At 43.3% G+C, this 20,313-nt stretch overlaps 1 protein-coding gene across 1 annotated transcript; it reads left to right on the top strand.

Annotated features, from left to right (window-relative positions):
- The first annotated feature begins 1,004 nt into the window (after nucleotides 1-1,004).
- On the top strand, nucleotides 1,005-5,610 carry dmrt2a (doublesex and mab-3 related transcription factor 2a). The gene is made up of 4 exons (XM_021601135.3): nucleotides 1,005-1,401; nucleotides 1,642-2,095; nucleotides 2,647-2,749; nucleotides 3,762-5,610. Exons 2-4 carry the CDS (start codon nucleotides 1,733-1,735, stop codon nucleotides 4,997-4,999), a joined length of 1,704 nt encoding a protein of 567 aa, XP_021456810.3. The 5' UTR covers nucleotides 1,005-1,401; nucleotides 1,642-1,732; the 3' UTR covers nucleotides 5,000-5,610.
- Nucleotides 5,611-20,313: the final 14,703 nt, after the last annotated feature.

Raw genomic sequence — 20,313 nt, forward strand, 5'->3', positions numbered from 1 at the left:
TCTGTCAGTCTGTCGGTCGGGGCAGGCAGGCAGGCAGTGAGAGTTGTGTTTTGTATTATCTAGTCCCGCATGCTGACAATGTGTTTTCACAGAGGCTTTTGTTGTGTCAACTTTCTAATCAACCCAATCTGTACTGTGTCACTTTGTCTCACTAACTCCAGCTGCTCACACTGACTGGTAATGTAACAACCAACTAGGCTACCGGCTAACTTCCCAGTCTATAGGCACCTCAATAGCAGCTATAGTAGGCCTGTCGGTGCTTTAATAAAACATGCTAGGCCTATAAGAATGTAATAAAATTATATGAGAAACCAAGATTTCATAATCTAAAATAAAGATGCTTCATGAAGGCCTAATTCGGCCTACTGCATGACAAAAAGTCAATTCTATCCTTGTACAAAATGCAGCCTTTGGGATAGTTTAGTCATATCTTGCAGCTGATTATAATATTATTGAGTATTATTTTGAGTAATATTTTAATACTAACTAGATCTTCAAAGCCACCTTGAAATTCTCGATTATGTTGTTATCTAAATTTGAATACAAAATTAAAAGCAATTTTTTGTCTTTGCCTGCAAATTTGAATATCATTATTAGAGGCCCATACAAATAAACAGCATAAACAACACATCGGGAAAAAATGCATGCATATTACAGACGATAACCAACTAAAAGCCCAACATCTAAAAATACTATAGGCCTATTATTGTATGAAAGCCTAAATGCTGTTGACTAATTTAGAATTGAATAGGGCCTAATTGGGATTTCTCCCCCAAAAAGCAATACTAGTTCATCAAAAGGCGAACGAAACTGACATGTATACAAGTTGTATTTTCTGTCAGGCAAAGTTCTTCCCGTGTATCAATTGATGGTGCTTCTTACCATATAATTAGTCCTAGGCTATAGTATAGGCCATCATTACATCACGAGGCCATCTTATACCAAGCCACCTATATCTATCTCTCTCTGCTCCCCAATATGTTGATGAATCATTTCCTCGTTCTGTTTAGATTGTAACTGCACTCCGTTTCAAACGTTTCCATTGAGAAAGAAAACGTCCGGAACAGCCAATAGGTTCCGTGGGTTGAAAACGAGCCAATCACGATTAAATCCGCGCGCACCCAAATACTTCATAGGGGTGGCGCTCTAGCTCGAGCCTCGGAGAGAACCGTGGAGCGCGCCGGTGTGACAGACCGCTTCAGGACAACGTCTGTGTTTGTCACGTTGGGACATCTCTGTATTGAACAATAATTAAACAGCAGATTATCAGCGGTGTCTGTCAATGCTGTTATACAGACAAGTCCATCAGTTCAGAGCTCACTGACTAGTGAGAAACTGCAATAAGGAGCGGATGGATGTTGCAAGACAGTTTAAATCTGTTCTGGAGGAGCCTGCATTGAGGTAAGTCTAAAGGGTTTACTCATTTATGTAACTCGTTTTCGACAAACCACAGATTGGAGGGAATACACGTTATTGTTATGTTTCTGTTAATTTCTCATTTATATGTTTATTGGCCATTTATTAAACTAGCATTTTATGAAGACACTTGCGCACAGTATGAAACACCAGTCCATAGGGCTTTCAGAGGTTGCCCGCAAGGATATAATGACAGATAAAATGGGATCATTATTTTAATTTCAGATTGTACTGACTGCAGTGGGGCAACCGTCGCGTGAGTCAGAACTTGGAAAGAGTACATTAGGTACGAGGCACCGGGAGACAGGCGGCAGATATGATGAAGGATATCTCCGGTCCGGAGTTAGAGATCGACGTGGAGAGTCTGGAGACCGAGAGCGACGACCAGGACCGGCCTGACTACAGCTCCTCTCTTCCCGGCGCAGTGTACGACGAGCCGGGGGCCAAGGGAGATGACAAGCCGCCGGGGACCATCAGCCCCGAGAACTGCGAACCGAGGAAGTTGAGCCGGACGCCGAAGTGTGCCCGCTGCAGGAACCACGGCGTGGTGTCGTGTCTGAAGGGGCATAAGCGGTTCTGCCGCTGGAGGGACTGCCAGTGTGCCAACTGTCTTCTGGTGGTGGAGAGGCAGCGGGTCATGGCGGCTCAGGTGGCACTACGGAGACAACAAGCTACAGAGGTGTGTGTGGACCTTTCTAAAGTCATATACATTACTATTTTCAGGTGTGTGTGTGTTTTCGAATGTTCGAGAGGGTGTAAAACTCCTTAGTTTCACCAGGATTTTGGGGGGGTAACAATGTTCGCGGTACTGTAAATCTCGATTTTCTTCATTGTAAAAGTTTTTTTTGTCTTTCTTCAACCAGACAAATTGTTTGTTTGGAATTGAAATTATACGGACTGAGAGAGAAGTAGCACATTGTAATACATACTGTAACGAATACTATTTTTTAATGTTCAAGTTCAGTTTTAGTTTATAAACTTTATTTTATTTATTTTCACACCAATCAAAGTCACCTGTTGGGATGATAAACTCAGAATGGGATGACAGGAAACCTTACCATCATCTAAATCGTAAATCCACATCACTAATTATAAGTACACGAAAATACATCTTGGTATTACTTAAAAAAAAAAAATTGGGACTGGTATTAAATGATAATTTGAAAACACCATAATATGGCCTCTGAAATAATGACTCGATTTAATTTATTTGTTCTGTAATTTTATCAGGATAAAAAGGGAATTTCTGGGAAGCAGATTCCAGCGGAGAGAAGAGCTATTTACCAGAGACACATCAGACCATCAACCATGCTGGCTAAGAGCATTCTGGAAGGTAAGGCAGTCTGCCTTGTTTACTAGTAATGGTGATACTGCTTATTCTATTATATTGTTAGGTAAGGCAGTCTGTCCTGTTTACTAGTAATGGTGATACTGCTTATTCTATTATATTGTTAGGTAAGGCAGTCTGTCCTGTTTACTAGTAATGGTGATAGCAAATCAACTGGTGTTGTAGCCTATTTATCATCTCCTCTCCTCTATTAATACGTAATGATCATCTCTATCATCTCTATCATCTCCTCTCCTCCATTAATACATAATGATCATCTCTATCATCTCTATCATCTCCTCTCCTCCATTAATACATAATGATCATCTCTATCATCTCTATCATCTCCTCTCCTCCATTAATACATAATATTCATCTCTATCATCTCTATCATCTCCTCTCCTCCATTAATACATAATGATCATCTCTATTATCTCCTCTCCTCCATTAATACATAATGATAATCTCTGTTATAATGATGTCGCTTCATCTTTCTCTTCTCTTCTCTTTCTTTCTTGTAGTGTTTCTTGGATTTCTGTCCCTTTCCGTTTCAATTAAACCTCCTCCTCATTGCTCTGTGGACAGTTTAACTTCCGTAAGCACAGACCTGTTATGATATCCTTATTTTCTAGGTTTCAAATAAAACTTAGCGGGCACAATAAAATTGTAGATAAAAAAACAACAACATTTTAGTCTAAGAGCAAAATGAATACTTCCTAGTATACTAGTGTAGGTCAACCGAACCCAGACATATGAAAGGACCTTTTTTAAATGTCTAAACTATTGATAAACCTTGATGATCCAATATGCCCAACTCCAGAATGTAACCTTGATATCATTTAATTCACTGCAATTAACACATCAGGTATACTTCACTAGTTACTTCATAACTGAACCAAAACATCAAGTCTAGCCCCGAATTAAATAGCATATTATATTAGTATTATATAGTATTATATTAGTATGATACAGTATCTCTATGTTGTCTAACCTCCTCCCCTGTCTTGTCTCCTCTCAGGGTACCGTCCGGTGCAGGGTGACCCGTACATGGGGGCCAGCCCCCCCCTCCCACCCCCCCTCAGCGACAGGATGAGGAAAAGGAGAGCGTTTGCTGACAAAGAGCTGGAGAGTGTCATGCTGGAGAGAGAGTACAAGGAGAGAGAGCTGCTAGAACCCTCCCAGGCTGCTACATCCTCTCTGCTTTTCCCCAACAGTCTGGTCCGCCATGCTGCAGAGTACAAGTCCTATAAGACGGCCTACTCAGCCTCCGCCCCGGAGGAGCCTCACCACAACAACAAGGACCTCTGTCACTTCCTGTCGCCCAGCTGTGTGGACCTCTCCCTGCAGTACTCCGCCGGCCCCGGCAACATGGAGCTCATCTCCTCCAATGTCTCCGTGGCGACCACCTACCGCCAGTACCCTCTGACCTCTCCGCTGACCTCTCCGCGGGGATTCATGGTGTGGCCACGTGGCCCCTCCCTTCTGTACCAGCAGTGCCTGCTCAACGCCACGGCCGTCCAGAACATGAAGCCAGGTGCGACCTGGGAACCCAGAATGATGGCCGCCGCTGCCGCAGAGAGCCTGCCACCTGACTTCGACGCCATGGCAACCGCCACCCCCACCTCAGCCACCAAGCTGAAGGGTTCGAGATTTGCGGCGGGCCTCCCCGAGAGTTCTGAACCACAGCTGCAGGATGGCCCCGCACAGTCCCAGGCCCCTCTCACCCAGGGGGGGCACTGCAAACGATCAGCCTTCTCTCCGCCGAAGAGAGGCTTCGGACAGGCCTTCCCCCCTAGTACACCTCCTCTCCAACCTCACCCCCAGCCTCACCCTTACCCCCCTAGCCACGAACATGTCGTGAACAAGCTGAGCAAGGACAGCTCCAAACACACACTATCCATGAAGCTCAACTCTTTTCACTCACTCATCCAGCAGACACTGAGTGAGAAGGCTAGGGCCGGGGCTGGAGAGAGTGAGAGGGCCGGAGTAGAGGTAGGAGCTGGGGCTGAGGAGAGAGCTGGGACCGGGGTCGAGCTTCGGGGCCCCTACTGTAAAGAACTGCTGGAGGAAGCAGCCAGAAAGTACCGTGAAGGACCTTCTAAGGACTTCTACAGTTTCAAAGATTCTGATAGATACAGCAAGGAGTTTCTGGCTACGTCAGCTGGGACCAAAGTGGTGTCCAGCGAGTCCCTGTCTTTCTCTGTCGAGGCCATTCTGAAGAGACCGTCACCTGCTATGAACAGGGCTTCACAGTAATAACAGTCATGTTTATCTGATGAACAGGGACCAAAAACCTACCTGGCAATTTGTGATACCGTGGCCCGTTTTTCTGCTTTGAGGTCTCCGTTATCGACTAAATAATTACTATTTTGCACAAACCCTGAATTTAGACTGGCCCACTGGTCTACAGATGGACCAACCATTTGCCGAACTACCCTGTAGATAATCCGTTTCTCACATGGGCACACACGCACACACGCACACACACACACACAACACAGACACACACAAGCGCACACACACACACAGACACACACACAGACACAAGCGCGCACACACACACAGACACATACACACAGAAGCGCACGCACGCACGTACACAGACAGACAGACAGACAGACGTGCACACACTCAGACACACACACACACACACACACACACACACAATTAGATGTATGTGTCTGACACTGTGCTTGCTGTTGTCATAACTCTCAGTACAGAAACACTTCCACCAGTAATGGACATGTTTATATGGATGATATATTTTATACCAGCGTAAATGTACATCTCTTTATGGTGTAGAGTATTTACATGTATCACTTTAAATGTTGCCATGTAATGTGTCAATAAACGTTATAAAGAGTCAACCTCTATTGTATCAGGTTTGGTTTGTCACTATATAGTGTGGTAACATTACATTTGATTTAATTTAACCCTATTGAGTTATCACTTAACACAAATTTGATTTATTAACACTATTGTTACATTAAATTACGTATGTATTATGACTTTAAAAAACAATTGTTATGGCCTTAAAGTATGAACAGCCACAAGAACGAAACGTAAAATAATATAAGAATATGATATGAACAGAAAGCTACTGGTCTAATATGATGAGGTTTTCAATATGAACAGAAAACTACTGGTCTAATATGATGAGGTTTTCAATATGAACAGAAAGCTACTGGTCTAATATGATGAGGTTTTCAATATGAACAGAAAACTACTGGTCTAATATGATGAGGTTTTCAATATGAACAGAAAGCTACTGGTCTAATATGATGAGGTTTTCAATATGAACAGAAAACTACTGGTCTAATATGATGAGGTTTTCAATATGAACAGAAAACTACTGGTCTAATATGATGAGGTTTTTAATATGAACAGAAAACTACTGGTCTAATATGATGAGGTTTTCAATATGAACAGAAAGCTACTGGTCTAATATGATGAGGTTTTCAATATAAACAGAAAACTACTGGTCTAATATGATGAGGTTTTCAATATGAACAGAAAACTACTGGTCTAATATGATGAGGTTTTCAATATGAACAGAAAACTACTGGTCTAATATGATGAGGTTTTCAATATGAACAGAAAGCTACTGGTCTAATATGATGAGGTTTTCAATATGAACAGAAAACTACTGGTCTAATATGATGAGGTTTTTACAGTTTTTTTCAATTGCTAAACGACAGTGGGCACAACTGGAGTCACATGTGCAAAACTCTAACTACAGTCTGCACTACCAACAGTCACCTGAGCTAAACAGTTCACATCACCTGCAAAACTCATTCCAAGCAACACAACTCTTAACACATGGCTCAAAACACGCTCAGTGCAGCCAAACACTATGCACAACCCTCACTGAGATAACACACACTGTCACTCAGAACACACTGAGAGTAAAAACACTAGCATCAAACACCAATACAGAAAATACAAACTTTTCATCTTTACAGTTTGAACAATTTCAGTGACTTCATACAAAGTAATATTTTCTTCAAAGAAAAGAGTGACATTCTTTCACATGATTTATAATTTATTTTAGAACATAACAATTCTTTAAGGTAAATGAAAATTAGCAGTTTGCTTCAATAGTATGTAGTAATTTACGGAAATACAGTAATGAGAAAAAAAAGGTAGAAACTAAAAGTACATACTGTAATTCGAACAAATAATTGATGGGCTAATCCTGCCTCTCTCTAGCATCAGGCCACAGGTTTTTTTCAACATCACATCTAATGTTTTCTCTTGCCATGCACCTGGGGAAGAAGCTTCTGGAGTGCCTTATCCATCCCTGGCAGTCCTCTGGACTCGTGTCCTCACATCCGGCACGCATGGCTTCCAAAAGAGACATTTGGTCATGTGGGTGGTGACCAAACACTTTCCACCTCCAGGCAGAGAAAAACTCCTCTATTGGGTTGAGGAAGGGTGAATATGCAGGCAGATACAAAACCATAAATCTGTGATGTGCTGCAAACCGATCTGTGACAGCTGCAGAGTGGTGAAAAGCAACGTTATCGCAAACTATGACAAAAACTTGGGGGTTTCTTACTGGCTCCCCCTGTTCTGCTGGCACTAGCTGAGCATAGAGCAGTTCTAGGAAAGCTATAAGCCTTTCTGTGTTGTATGGGCCAATGAGTGGTGTGTTGAGAAGCAAACCATCATTGACCATTGCAGCACACATGGTGATATTTCCCCCCCTTTGGCCTGGAACCTCCACAGTGGCCCTTTGACCTATAACATTCCTACCTCTGCGCCGTGTTTTGGCAAGGTTAAATCCAGCTTCATCGATAAATACAAATGAATGTGGTCTTTCCAGTGCTTCCACCTCCATTACTCTCTGAAAAACAGTAAGTGCACAGTTTTACTGTAGAAATGCTAGTGTTTTGTTTTACTGTAAATATTTTGTATAGCTGTGTACGTAACCTCAGACATCTTACCTGGACATATTGGTATCTTTGCTCTTTTACCCGTTCACTGTTTCTCTTGAACGGCACAGTGTATAACTGTTTCATTGTAACTTGGTGTTTCTTTAGGACTCGAGCAATAGTTGTTGTGCTGACAGAATTAACATTTTCAAATATATCATTATCAGCCAGCACTCTATCTTGAATCTCCCGCAGTTTTATTGCATTGTTGACAACAACCATGTCAACAATAGCATTTTCCTGCGCATCTGAAAATATTTTACCTCTTCCCCCTGTTGGGGGCAGCCTTTGGGTCCTGTTGTAAAAATATATTTTACAGTCAAACTTACTGTAATATATATCTGTGTAAATATTCTATAATTGCAATACAAAATAGATTCCTGTAATGTTTTCATTTACTGTAAGGATGTAACTCTCACCTGTTTGCATGATGGAAAATTTGCATTACTTTCTGAGCTCTACCTATATATACTGTAATATGTGTGTGTGTTCACTAACAAGTCTAAAACAAGACACCTGCTTAGCCTTTCAGCTGAAATTGCAATCAGCAGTGTTTGAAAGGCACAAGGCTGAAATCTATTCCGTTTTGAATGTGTGGTTCACAGTCTTGACAGCAGTGTGTTAGCATTTGAACAAAGTGCTGTAAATCCACAGTGTTGTGCAGGTTGTGGTTAAAGTCATGGGATAAGTGTGTAGAGTTTTGAAAACTGTGTTCAAGCAATGAAAAACGAACTAGAGTTTGGTCCACATGAACTGCTGCTGTGCAGGCTGTAGTTAGAGTTTTGCACATGTGACTCCAGTTGTGTCCACTGTCATTTAGCAATCGAAAAAAACTGTAATATGAACAGAAAACTACTGGTCTAATATGATGAGATTTTCAATATGAACAGAAAACTACTGGTCTAATATGATGAGGTTTTCAATATGAACAGAAAACAACTGTGCAATTGGCAGCAGGAATATCCACCAGAGCTGTCGCCAGAGAATGTAATGTTAATTCCTCTACCATAAGCCGCCTCCAACATCGTTCTCACAACTGCAGACCACGTGAAAACACGTGTAGGTCCACGTGTAGGTCCACGTGTAACCACGTGTAGGTCCACGTGTAGGTCCACGTGTAGGTCCACATGTAACCACGTGTAGGTCCACGTTTAGGTCCACATGTAACCACGTTTAGGTCCACATGTAGCCACGTGTAACCACGTGTAGGTCCACGTTTAGGTCCACGTGTAACCACGTGTAGGTCCACGTGTAGGTCCACGTTTAGGTCCACGTGTAACCACGTGTACGTCCACGTGTAGGTCCACGTGTAGGTCCATGTGTAGGTCCACATGTAACCACGTGTAGGTCCACGTGTAGGTCCACGTGTAACCACGTGTAGGTCCACGTGTAACCACATGTAGGTCCCCGTGTAGGTCCACATGTAACCACGTGTAGGTCCACATGTAACCACGTGTAGGTCCACATGTAACCACGTGTAGGTCCACATGTAACCACGTGTAGGTCCATGTGTAGGTCCACGTGTAGGTCCACATGTAACCACATGTAGGTCCATGTGTAGGTCCACGTGTAGGTCCACGTGTAACCCCGTGTAGGTCCACGTGTAGGTCCACGTGTAGGTCCACGTGTAACCACGTGTAGGTCCACGTGTAACCACGCCATCCCAGGACCTCCACATCCAGACCAGCTGCCTGGATAGCTGATAAAACTGTGGGTTTCCACAACCTAAGAATTTCTGCACAAACTGTCAAAAACCCTCTTAGGGAAGCTCATCTGCGTGCTCGTCGTTCTCACCAGGGTCTTGACCTGATTGCAGTTCGGCGTCATAACCAACCTCAGTGGCAAATGATCACCTTTGATGGCCACTGGCACGCTGGAGAAATCTGCTCTTCACGGATGAATCCCGGTTTCAACTGTACCAGGCAGATGGCAGACAGCGTGTATGGTGTCATGTGGGCGAGCGGTTTGCTGATGTTAACATTGTGAACAGAGTGCCCCATGGTGGTGGTGAGGTTATGGTATGGGCAGGTATAAGTTACAGACAACAAACACACTTGCATTTTATCAATGGCAATTTGAACTAGATCCCGAGGCCCATTGTCATGCCATTCATCCGCTGCCATCACCTCATGTTTCAGTATGATAATGCACAGCACCTTGTCGCAAGGATCTGTACACAGTTCCTGGAAGCTGAAAATGTCCCAGTTCTTCCATGGCTCGCCAGACATGTCACCCATTGAGCAAGATTGGGATGCTCTGGATCGAGGTGTATGACAGCGTGTTCAAGTTCCCGGAAATATCCACCAACTTCCCACAGCCATTGAAGAAGAGTGGGACAACATTCCACAAGCCATAATCAACAGCCTGATCAACTCTATGTGAAGGAGATGTTTCACGCTGCATGAGGCAAATGGTGGTCACACCAGATACTGACTGGTTTTCTGATCCACGACCCTACTTCTTTTTAAAGGTATCTGTGACCAACAGAGTCATATCTGTATTGCAGTCATGTGAAATCCATAGATTAGGACCTAATGAATTTATTTAAATGGACTGATTTCCTTTTATGAAATGTAACTCAGTAAAATGTTTGAAAGTATTGCATGTTGCGTTTATATTTTTATTCAGTGAAAATGTTTGCTGATTTCATTGTTTGTGTTTATTTTGTGAAGTGTATCATTATTTTTATTATCAATTTTTTATATGGAACTTTATATTGGGGGGCTAGGGTCAGTTTGTTATATCTGGAGTACTTCTCCTGTCCTATTCGGTGTCCTGTGTGAATCTAAGTGTGCGTTCTCTAATTCTCTCCTTCTCTCTTTCTCTCTCTCGGAGGACCTGAGCCCTAGGACCATGCCCCAGGACTACCTGACATGATGACTCCTTGCTGTCCCCAGTCCACCTGGCTGTGCTGCTGCTCCAGTTTCAACTGTTCTGCCTTATTATTATTCGACCATGCTGATCATTTATGAACATTTGAACATCTTGGCCATGTTTTGTTATAATCTCCACCCGGCACAGCCAGAAGAGGACTGGCCATCCCACATATGCTCTCTCTAATTCTCTCTTTCTTTCCCTCTCTCGGAGGACCTGAGCCCTAGGACCATGCCCCAGGAATACCTGACATGATGACTCCTTGCTGTCCCCAGTCCACCTGACTGTGCTGCTGCTCCAGTTTCAACTGTTCTGCCTTATTATTATTCGACCATGCTGGTCATTTATGAACATTTGAACATCTTGACCATGTTTTGTTATAATCTCCACCCGGCACAGCCAGAAGAGGACTGGCCACCCCACATAGCCTGGTTCCTCTCTAGGTTTCTTCCTAGGTTTTGGCCTTTCTAGGGAGTTTTTCCTAGCCACCGTGCTTCTTCACCTGCATTGCTTGCTGTTTGGGGTTTTAGGCTGGGTTTCTGTACAGCACTTTGAGATATCAGCTGATGTACGAAGGGCTATATAAAATAAATTTGATTGATTGTGAACCAGCATTAGAGCTTGACCTTTAGTCAATGACACTGTTAGTTTGGCCTTAGTCAATAACACTGTTAGCTTGGCCTTAGTCAATAACACTGTTAGCTTGGCCTTAGTCAATAACACTGTTAGCTTGGCCTTAGTCAATAACACTGTTCGCTTGGCCTTAGTCAATAACACTGTTAGCTTGGCCTTAGTCAATAACACTGTTAGCTTGGCCTTAGTCAATAACACTGTTAGCTTGGCCTTAGTCAATAACACTGTTAGCTTGGCCTTAGTCAATAACACTGTTAGCTTGGCCTTAGTCAATGACACTGTTAGCTTGGCCTTAGTCAATAACCCTGTTAGCTTGGCCTTAGTCAATTACACTGTTAGCTTGGCCTTAGTCAATAACCCTGTTAGCTTGGCCTTAGTCAATGACACTGTTAGCTTGGCCTTAGTCAATAACACTGTTAGCTTGGCCTTAGTCAATGACACTGTTAGCTTGGCCTTTAGTCAATAACACTGTTAGCTTGGCCTTTAGTCAATGACACTGTTAGCTTGGCCTTTAGTCAATGACACTGTTAGCTTGGCCTTAGTCAATGACACTGTTAGCTTGGCCTTAGTCAATGACACTGTTAGCTTGGCCTTAGTCAATGACACTGTTAGCTTGGCCTTTAGTCAATGACACTGTTAGCTTGGCCTTAGTCAATAACACTGTTAGCTTGGCCTTAGTCAATAACACTGTTAGCTTGGCCTTAGTCAATAACCCTGTTAGCTTGGCCTTAGTCAATAACCCTGTTAGCTTGGCCTTAGTCAATAACACTGTTAGCTTGGCCTTAGTCAATAACACTGTTAGCTTGGCCTTAGTCAATAACACTGTTAGCTTGGCCTTAGTCAATAACACTGTTAGCTTGGCCTTAGTCAATAACACTGTTAGCTTGGCCTTAGTCAATAACACTGTTAGCTTGGCCTTAGTCAATAACACTGTTAGCTTGGCCTTAGTCAATAACCCTGTTAGCTTGGCCTTTAAATCAATGACACCTTTGTGTTTTATGTTCTTTGATAACATTTGATCTCTTTTATGGCCGTGCTTGTTTTTTAATATAATTGTTTCAAGTTTGTTGCAATTTTAAATGCACTTCAAATGACTTGCCTAGTTAAAAAGGTTAAATAAAAAATACATTTAAAAAAAGTTTGAGTTGAAGTCTGATTTAACTGATGATTGTATGAATGTAGACTTCATTAACTTTATAGTCTCTCATTCTCATTAAGACGATTCATTCATGCATGAACTAGGTTATAGGCCTACTAAATAAATGTTTAGAAGTAAAGATACTCTTAATGCTCGGCCATGAAAAGCCAACTGACATTTACTCCTGAGGTGCTGACTTGCTGCACCCTCGACAACTACTGTGATTATTATTATTTGACCATGCTGGTCATCTATGAACATTTGAACATCTTGGCCATGTTCTGTTATAATCTCCACCCGGCACAGCCAGAAGAGGACTGGCCACCCCTCATAGCCTGGTTCCTCTCTAGGTTTCTTCCTAGGTTTTGGCCTTTTTAGGGAGTTTTTCCTTGCCACCGTGCATCTACACCTGCATTGCTTGCTGTTTGGGGTTTTAGGCTGGTTTTCTGTACAGCACTTTGAGATATCAGCTGAAGTACGAAGGGCTATATAAATACATTTGATTTGATTTGATTTGAATACGTGCTGAACTGAACTGGGGCGTCAGTACAATCCAGGCTGTATCATATCCGGCCGTGATTGGGAGTCCCACAGGGCGGCGCACAATTGGCCCAGAGCCGTCCGGATTTGGCCGGGGTAGGCCGTCAGAATTTGTTCTTAACTGACTTGCCTAGTTGAATAAAATAACATTTAAAAAAGAAATAGACAAGGTGTTAGAGGCTATTAGCATGTGTAAAGATTCATGACCTTCCAGAGCCAACTAACTGACTTTGGTCAGGTTTAAGTAGGGAGCCAGCGGTGATGTAAGGAGAATGAGGATAGGTGTGGAGGCTGATTACCATTGAGTTGCAGATCATGCTTGTTGAGGAGCTGCGTACAAGTCAACTAGTTAAAACAGCTGGTGCTTGTTGAGGAGCTGCGTACAAGTCAACTAGTTAAAACAGCTGGTGCTTGTTGAGGAGCTGCGTACAAGTCAACTAGTTAAAACAGCTGGTGCTTGTTGAGTTGCTAGAGAGCTGCGTACAAGTCGACTAGTTAAAACAGCTGGTGCTTGTTGAGTTGCTAGGGAGCTGCGTTCAAGTCATCTAGTTAAAACATCTGGTGCTTGTTGAGTTGCTAGGGAGCTGCGTACAAGTCGACGAGTTAAAACAGCTGGTGCTTGTTGAGTTGCTAGGGAGCTGCGTACAAGGTGACTAGTTAAAACAGCTGGTGCTTGTTGAGTTGCTAGGGAGCTGCGTTCAAGTCATCTAGTTAAAACAGCTGGTGCTTGTTGAGTTGCTAGGGAGTTGCGTTCAAGGCTACTAGTGCTGCATTCAAGTCTGGTCCTATCTCGTATATTTAACTTTATTCTTAGCAACATTTCATGAACATTTCATAAGGAACAGACATTGAAATTGGTTTTTGAATATTCCTTGAGGAAATGGAATATATGTGAGAATGAGGATCCAGGAGGGAATGAGAATGGACTGAATGAAGCAGAGGGCTGTAAATGAAGGATCCAGGGGGAATGAGAATGGACTGAATGAAGCAGAAGGCTGTAGATGAAGGATCCAGGGGGGAATGAGAATGGACTGGATGAAGCAGAGGGCTGTAGATGAAGGATCCAGGGGGAAATGAGAATGTACTGGGATGAAGCAGAGGGCTGTAGATGAAGGATCCAGGGGGAAATGAGAATGGACTGGATGAAGCAGAAGGCTGTAGATGAAGGATCCAGGGGGGAATGAGAATGGACTGGATGAAGCAGAGGGCTGTAGATGAAGGATCCAGGGGATGGAGTCTGTAGAGTTTGGCTTGGAGTCTCAGGTAGATACCATTGTTAGGCCATGGTAGTGGTGACAATCCGCAAAAACAAACCTCCTACTTAGTCTGGAGAGGAAGTGAGCTGTTCTGCACTGCAGGTGCTGAATGGTTGGCGGTATAGTTGAGGTCGTACAGACATATGTATGAGATGCCCAAGGAGCGAACCAAACTTAGATCCCAGAAGAGCAGGTAGAAGTGATGGTGAAAAGGAAACAACTCTGTTGCTCAGCTGGGTAGCCAAACCTCTTTTTGCTGGTTGGGTAAGATTTGATGCGTGAGGTAGATGGGTTCCGTGAAATGAGGCAGGGACTGGAAGACTGTGCTTGAGTTCATGGAGGTTCTGAAAGATGAGCATGTTGTGGGCTGTTGATGTCAGAGCATGTAGGAATGATATGCTTGAGAGGAGCAGTGTCCAAGGAGATGTAGTCTGGGATGCCATGTCGAGATGCCATGTCGAGATGCCAGGTCGAGATGCCAGGTCGAGATTCCATGTCGAGATGCCATGTCGAGATGCCAGGTCGAGATGCCAGGTCGAGATGCCAGGTCGAGATGGTGTGTTTGGACCATGTCAGTTTGTTGTTGATGTGAATGCGAAGGAACTTGGAGCTCTTGAAGTACAGCTGTCGAGAGCACCCCAGTACTTAAAAAAAAAAATAATGTACCCTTCATTTAGCTTGACAAGTCATGCTGACATTCCACTGCAGGAGCCTGGAGACAGTGACAGGCAAAAACAGGCAATGGCAGTCATAGATTATTGTGCAACCCAAACGAACAGCCAGATCTATAACGAAGGAGTGAGAGAGGGTGAGCCTCTGCCATAGCAGCAGTCACGGGTCCAGCAGGATCTTGTAAGATCTGCTGGCGAAACGAGGAAGAGACTGGATGCGAATTGATGAGTACTTTTCTCCTTCCCCTTCTGACACCCAGGTGGTGACATTCATCTCTTCGTGCCTAGTAGATATCTCAGCTTGGATGTCGGCCCACCACCTCAAGCTCAACTTCAAGGTTTCCAGCCTCCCGGGGAAGGCCTGCCTGCTCCAAGACCTATCCATCAATTTTGACAACTCCAGTGTCCCCCTCCCAGAGTGCAAATAACCTTGGTGTGACCCTGGACAGCACTCTGTTGTTCTCTTCAAACATCAAAGCAGTGACAAGCTCCTGCAGGTTCATGCTGTACAACATCTGCAGAGGGCCACCTTATCTCACATAAGAAGCAGCGCTGGTCCAAATCCAGTCACTTGTCCCGTCTGGACTACTGATGGCTGGACTCTCCACTTGTGCCATCAAACCCCAGCAAATTATCCGGAACGTTGCAACCCACCTTGTGCTCAACCTTCCCAAGATCTCCATGTCACCACCCTCCTCCGCACCCTCTACTGGCTTCTTGTCGAAGCTCTCATCCACTACAACCAAGTAACAGCTGGTGCGCGATGTCTAATATTAAGAAAGTGTTGAGGTATTGCTCGCCTGAGGTAGAGTACCTCAAGATAAGCTGTAGACCACACTATCTACCAAGAGAGTGTACATCTATATTTTTCATAGCTGTCTATTTACCACCACAAACCAATGCTGGCACTAAGACCGCTCTCAACCAGCTGTGTAAGGCCATAAGCAAACAAGAAATGCTCATCCAGAAGCGGTGCTCCTAGTGGCCGGGGAATATAATGCAGGCCTAATTTCTACCTGCAAGTCACATTTGCAACCAGAGGAACAAAAACTCTAAGACACTTCCACACATAGAGATGCGTCAAAAGCTTTCCCTCGCCCTCCATTTGGCATATCTGACCCTAATTCTATCCTCCTGATTCCTGCTTACAAGAAAAACTAATGCAGGAATTACCAGTGACTCGCAAAATACGGAAGTGGTCAGATGACACGGATGCTACACTACAGGACTGTTTTGCTAGCACAGACTGGAATATGTTCCAGGATTCATCCAATGACATTGAGAAGAATACCACCTGTGTTGACAAGTTCAATGTACCGAGCTGTGTGCTAATAGTTTAAACAGACAGCTCGGTACATTGAACACCCATAAACACACCCAGACACCCATAAATACCCCACAAGACATGCCACCAGAGATCTCTTCACAATCCCCAAGTCCAGAACAGACTATGGGAGGCACACAGTACTACATAGAGCCATGGCCACATCAGGTAACTGATGCAAGCAGTAGAATCAGATTTAAAAAACAGGTAAAAATAAACCTTATGATACAGCAGGGACTGTGAAGAGACACACACAGGTGCAGACACACGCATACACACAAACGCTAGACATCGACACGTTCATCGTGTGTTGATACATTTTGTACTGTAGATATGTAGTTGTGTAATAATGTTATATGATGTACTGTTTTAACTTTTGTTTTGTATGCAATGGAAGTGCTTTAATGTGTTTGGACCCCAGGACGAGTAGCTGCCTTGACAGGAACTAATAGGGATCCATAATAAACCGCAGGAAGAGTAGCTGCTGCCTTGGAAAGGAACTAATGGGGATCCATAATAAACCCCAGGAAGAGTAGCTGCTGCCTTGGCAGGAACTAATGGGGATCCATAATACATACAAATACCTCAGTCACCAGCTTCATCAATTAGTGCATCGATGATGTTGTACCCACATAGACTGCACGTACATATCCCAACTAGAAGCCATGGATTACAGGCAACATCAAATCAAATCAAATTTTATTGGTCACATACACGTGTTTAGCAGATGTTATTGGTCACATACACGTGTTTAGCAGATGTTATTGGTCACATGGTTAGCAGATGTTATTGGTCACATACACGTGTTTAGCAGATGTTATTGTGGGTGTAGCGAAATGCTTGTGCTTCTAGCTCCAACAGTGCAGTAATATCTAATAAGTAACATTGAACAGTTTCACAACATATACCCCAAATACACGTACATCTAATAAAGGAATGGATTAAGAATATATACATATCAACTCAGCCCAAAAAATAAACGTCCTCTCTCTGTCAACAAGGAATGGATTAAGAATATACACAGTTGAAGTTGGACGTTTACATACACTTAGGTTGGAGTCATTAAAACTTGTTAACAAACTATGGTTTTGGCAAGTCGGTTAAGAAATCTACTTTGCGCTTGACAAGTCATTTTCCAACAATTGTTTAAAGACAGATATTTTCACTTGTAATTCACTGTATCACAATTCCAGTGGGTCAGAGGTTTACATACACTAAGTTGACTGTGCCTTTAAACTGCTTGGAAAATTCCAGAAAATGATGTCATGGCTTTAGAAGCTTCTGATAGGCTAAATGACATAATTTGAGTGAATTGGAGGCGTACCGGTGGATATATTTAAAGGCCTACCTTCAAACTCAGTGCCTCTTTGCTTGACATCATGGGAAAATCAAACAATATCAGCCAAGACCTCAGAGAAAAAATTGTAGACCTCCACAAGTCTGGTTCATCCTTGGGAGCAATTTCCAAACGCCTGAAGGTACTACATTCATCTGTACAAACAATAGTAGGCAAGTATAAACACCATGGGACCACGCAGCCGCCTTACCGTTCAGGAAGGAGACGTGTACTGTGTCCTAGAGATGACTGTACTTTGGTGCAAAAAAGTGCAAATCAATCCCAGAACAACAGCAAAGTACCTTGTGAAGATGCTGGAGGAAACAGGTACAAAAGTATCTATATCCACAGTAAAACAAGTCCTATATCGACATAACCTGAAAGGCCGCTCAGCAAGGAAGAAACCACTGCTCCAAAACCCCCATAAAAAGCCAGACTACGGTTTGCAACTGCACATGGGGACAAAGGTCGAACTTTTTGGAGAAATGTCCTCTGGTCTGATGAAACAAAATTAGAACTGTTTAGCCATAATGACCATCATTATGTTTGGAGGAAAAAGGGGGAGGCTTGCAAGCCGAAGAACACCATCCCAACCGTGATGCACGGGGGTGGCAGCATCATGTTGTGGGGGTGCTTTGCTGCAGGAGGGACTGGTGCACTTCACAAAATAGATGGCATCATGAGGAGGCATGATGTGGATATATTGAAGCAACACCTCAAGACATCAGTCAGGAAGTTAAAGCTTGGTCGCAAATGGGTCTTCCAAATGGACAATGACCCCAAGCATACTTCCAAAGTTGTGGCAAAATGGCTTAAGGAAAGCAAAGTCAAGGTATTGGAGTGACCATCACAAAGTCCTCACCTCAATCCCATAGAAAATTTGTGGGCAGAACTGACAAAGCGTGTGCGAGCAAGGAGGCATACAAACCTGACTCAGTTACACCAGCTCTGTCAGGAGGAATGAGCCAAAATTCATCCAATTTATTGTGGGAAGCTTGTGGAAGGCTACCCAAAACGCTTGACACCGAAGCCTGTTGAGGCGAGGCTTTCCCCTCAGGGAACTCCACCCCCCCCCCCCCCCCCGTTCAGCTGAAACGATGGTGCAGGGAATGTAAAAATATTCTTAGAAATATTTAACCTCCACACATTAACAAGTCCAATAGCTCAAATGAAAGAGAAACACCTTGTTCATCTACCCAGCATGTCAGATTTTTTAAATGTTTTACGGCGAAAACACAGCACATATTTATGTTAGACCACCACCAAAACAAAGACAAAAGGCAGCCATTTTGTACCATAAAAGATAAAATGACAAAAAGCAGGATTAAAAAAAAAATCATTCACTAACCTCTTGAAAATCTTCATCAGACGACAGTCATATGACATGTTACACAGTACATTTATGTTTTGTTCGATAATATGCATTTTATATCCATAAATCTCGTTTTACATTGACGCCATGTTCAGAAAATAGAAAATTCAGAAGATTACACTTTCTACTGAATGAGGACATCTAGTGGAAGACCTAGGAAGTGTTTCCAGATCCATAACTTGTTGGAATGGGAGGGGGCGATGACGTCAAAGTTGCCCCAACTTTCAGGATTCCAAAACTAGTTTGGAAGATTGCCTGCAATGTGAGTTCTGTTATACTCACAGACATAATTCAAACGGTTTTAGAAGCTTCAGAGTGTTTTCTATCCAATAATAATATGGGCACGCAATTCATCCAAAGGGGAAATACTGCCCCCTATCCTGAACAGGTTTTAAACTATTTAAAGGCAATGCTACCAAATACTTATTGAGTGTATGTAAACTTCTGACCCACTGGGAATGAGATGAAAACAATAAAAGCTGAAATAAATAATTCTCTCTGCTATTATTCTGACATTTCACATTCTTAAAATAAGGTGGTGATCCTAACTGACTTAAAACAGGGAATATTTGTTGGGATTAAATGTCAGGAATTGTGAAAAACTGAGTTTAAATGTATTTGGCTAAGGTGTATGTAAACTTCCGACTTCAACTGTACATATATGTCAGAGCGGCTTTGGACTAAGACACAGTGGCATAGTATAGAATACAGTATAAACATATGAGATGGGTGATGCAACATTTACAAACAATTAAAGTGACTAAAATAGAATAGTATAGAGTGCAGTTTATACATATGAGGTGAGTAATGCTAGATACGGAAACATTATTAAAGTTAAGTGATCCATTTCTAAAAGTTGCCAGTGATTCCTAATCTAGGTCTATAGGCAGCTGCCTCTGATGTGCTAGTGATGGCTGTTTAGCATTCTGATGTCCTTGATGATCTTTTTGGCCTTCCTATGGCATCGGGTGCTGTTGTTGTCCAGGAGGGTGGGAAGTTTGCCCCCAGTAATGCGTTGGGCAGACCGCACCACCCTCTGGAGAGCTTTGCAGTTTTGGGCGGTGTAGTTACTGTTTTGGGCGGCGATACAGCTGCCAGGATGCTCTCAATTGTGCATCTGTAAAAGTTTGTGAGGGTTTTAGGTGTTAAGCCAAATTTATTTAAACCTCCGGAGGTTGAAGTGGCGCTGTTTGGCCTTCATCACCACACTGTCTGTGTGGGTGGACCATTTCAGTTTGCACACTGAGCTACAGAAGAGAGCCATCATTTAGTTTGCTGACGACAGTGGTAGGCCTGATAACCGACAACGATGCGACAGCCTATAAGGAGGAGGTCAGAGACCTGGCCGTGTGGTGCCAGGACAACAACCTCTCCCTCAACGTCAGCAAGACAAAGGAGATGATCCTGGACTACAGGAAAAGGAGGGCCAAACAGGCCCCTATTCTCATCGACGGGGCTGTAGTGGAGCAGGTCGAGAGCTTCAAGTTCCTTG

This window comes from Oncorhynchus mykiss, chromosome 11, assembly GCF_057628025.1.
Source record: "Oncorhynchus mykiss isolate SJ-2025 chromosome 11, ASM5762802v1, whole genome shotgun sequence".
Classification (NCBI taxonomy): domain Eukaryota; kingdom Metazoa; phylum Chordata; class Actinopteri; order Salmoniformes; family Salmonidae; genus Oncorhynchus; species Oncorhynchus mykiss.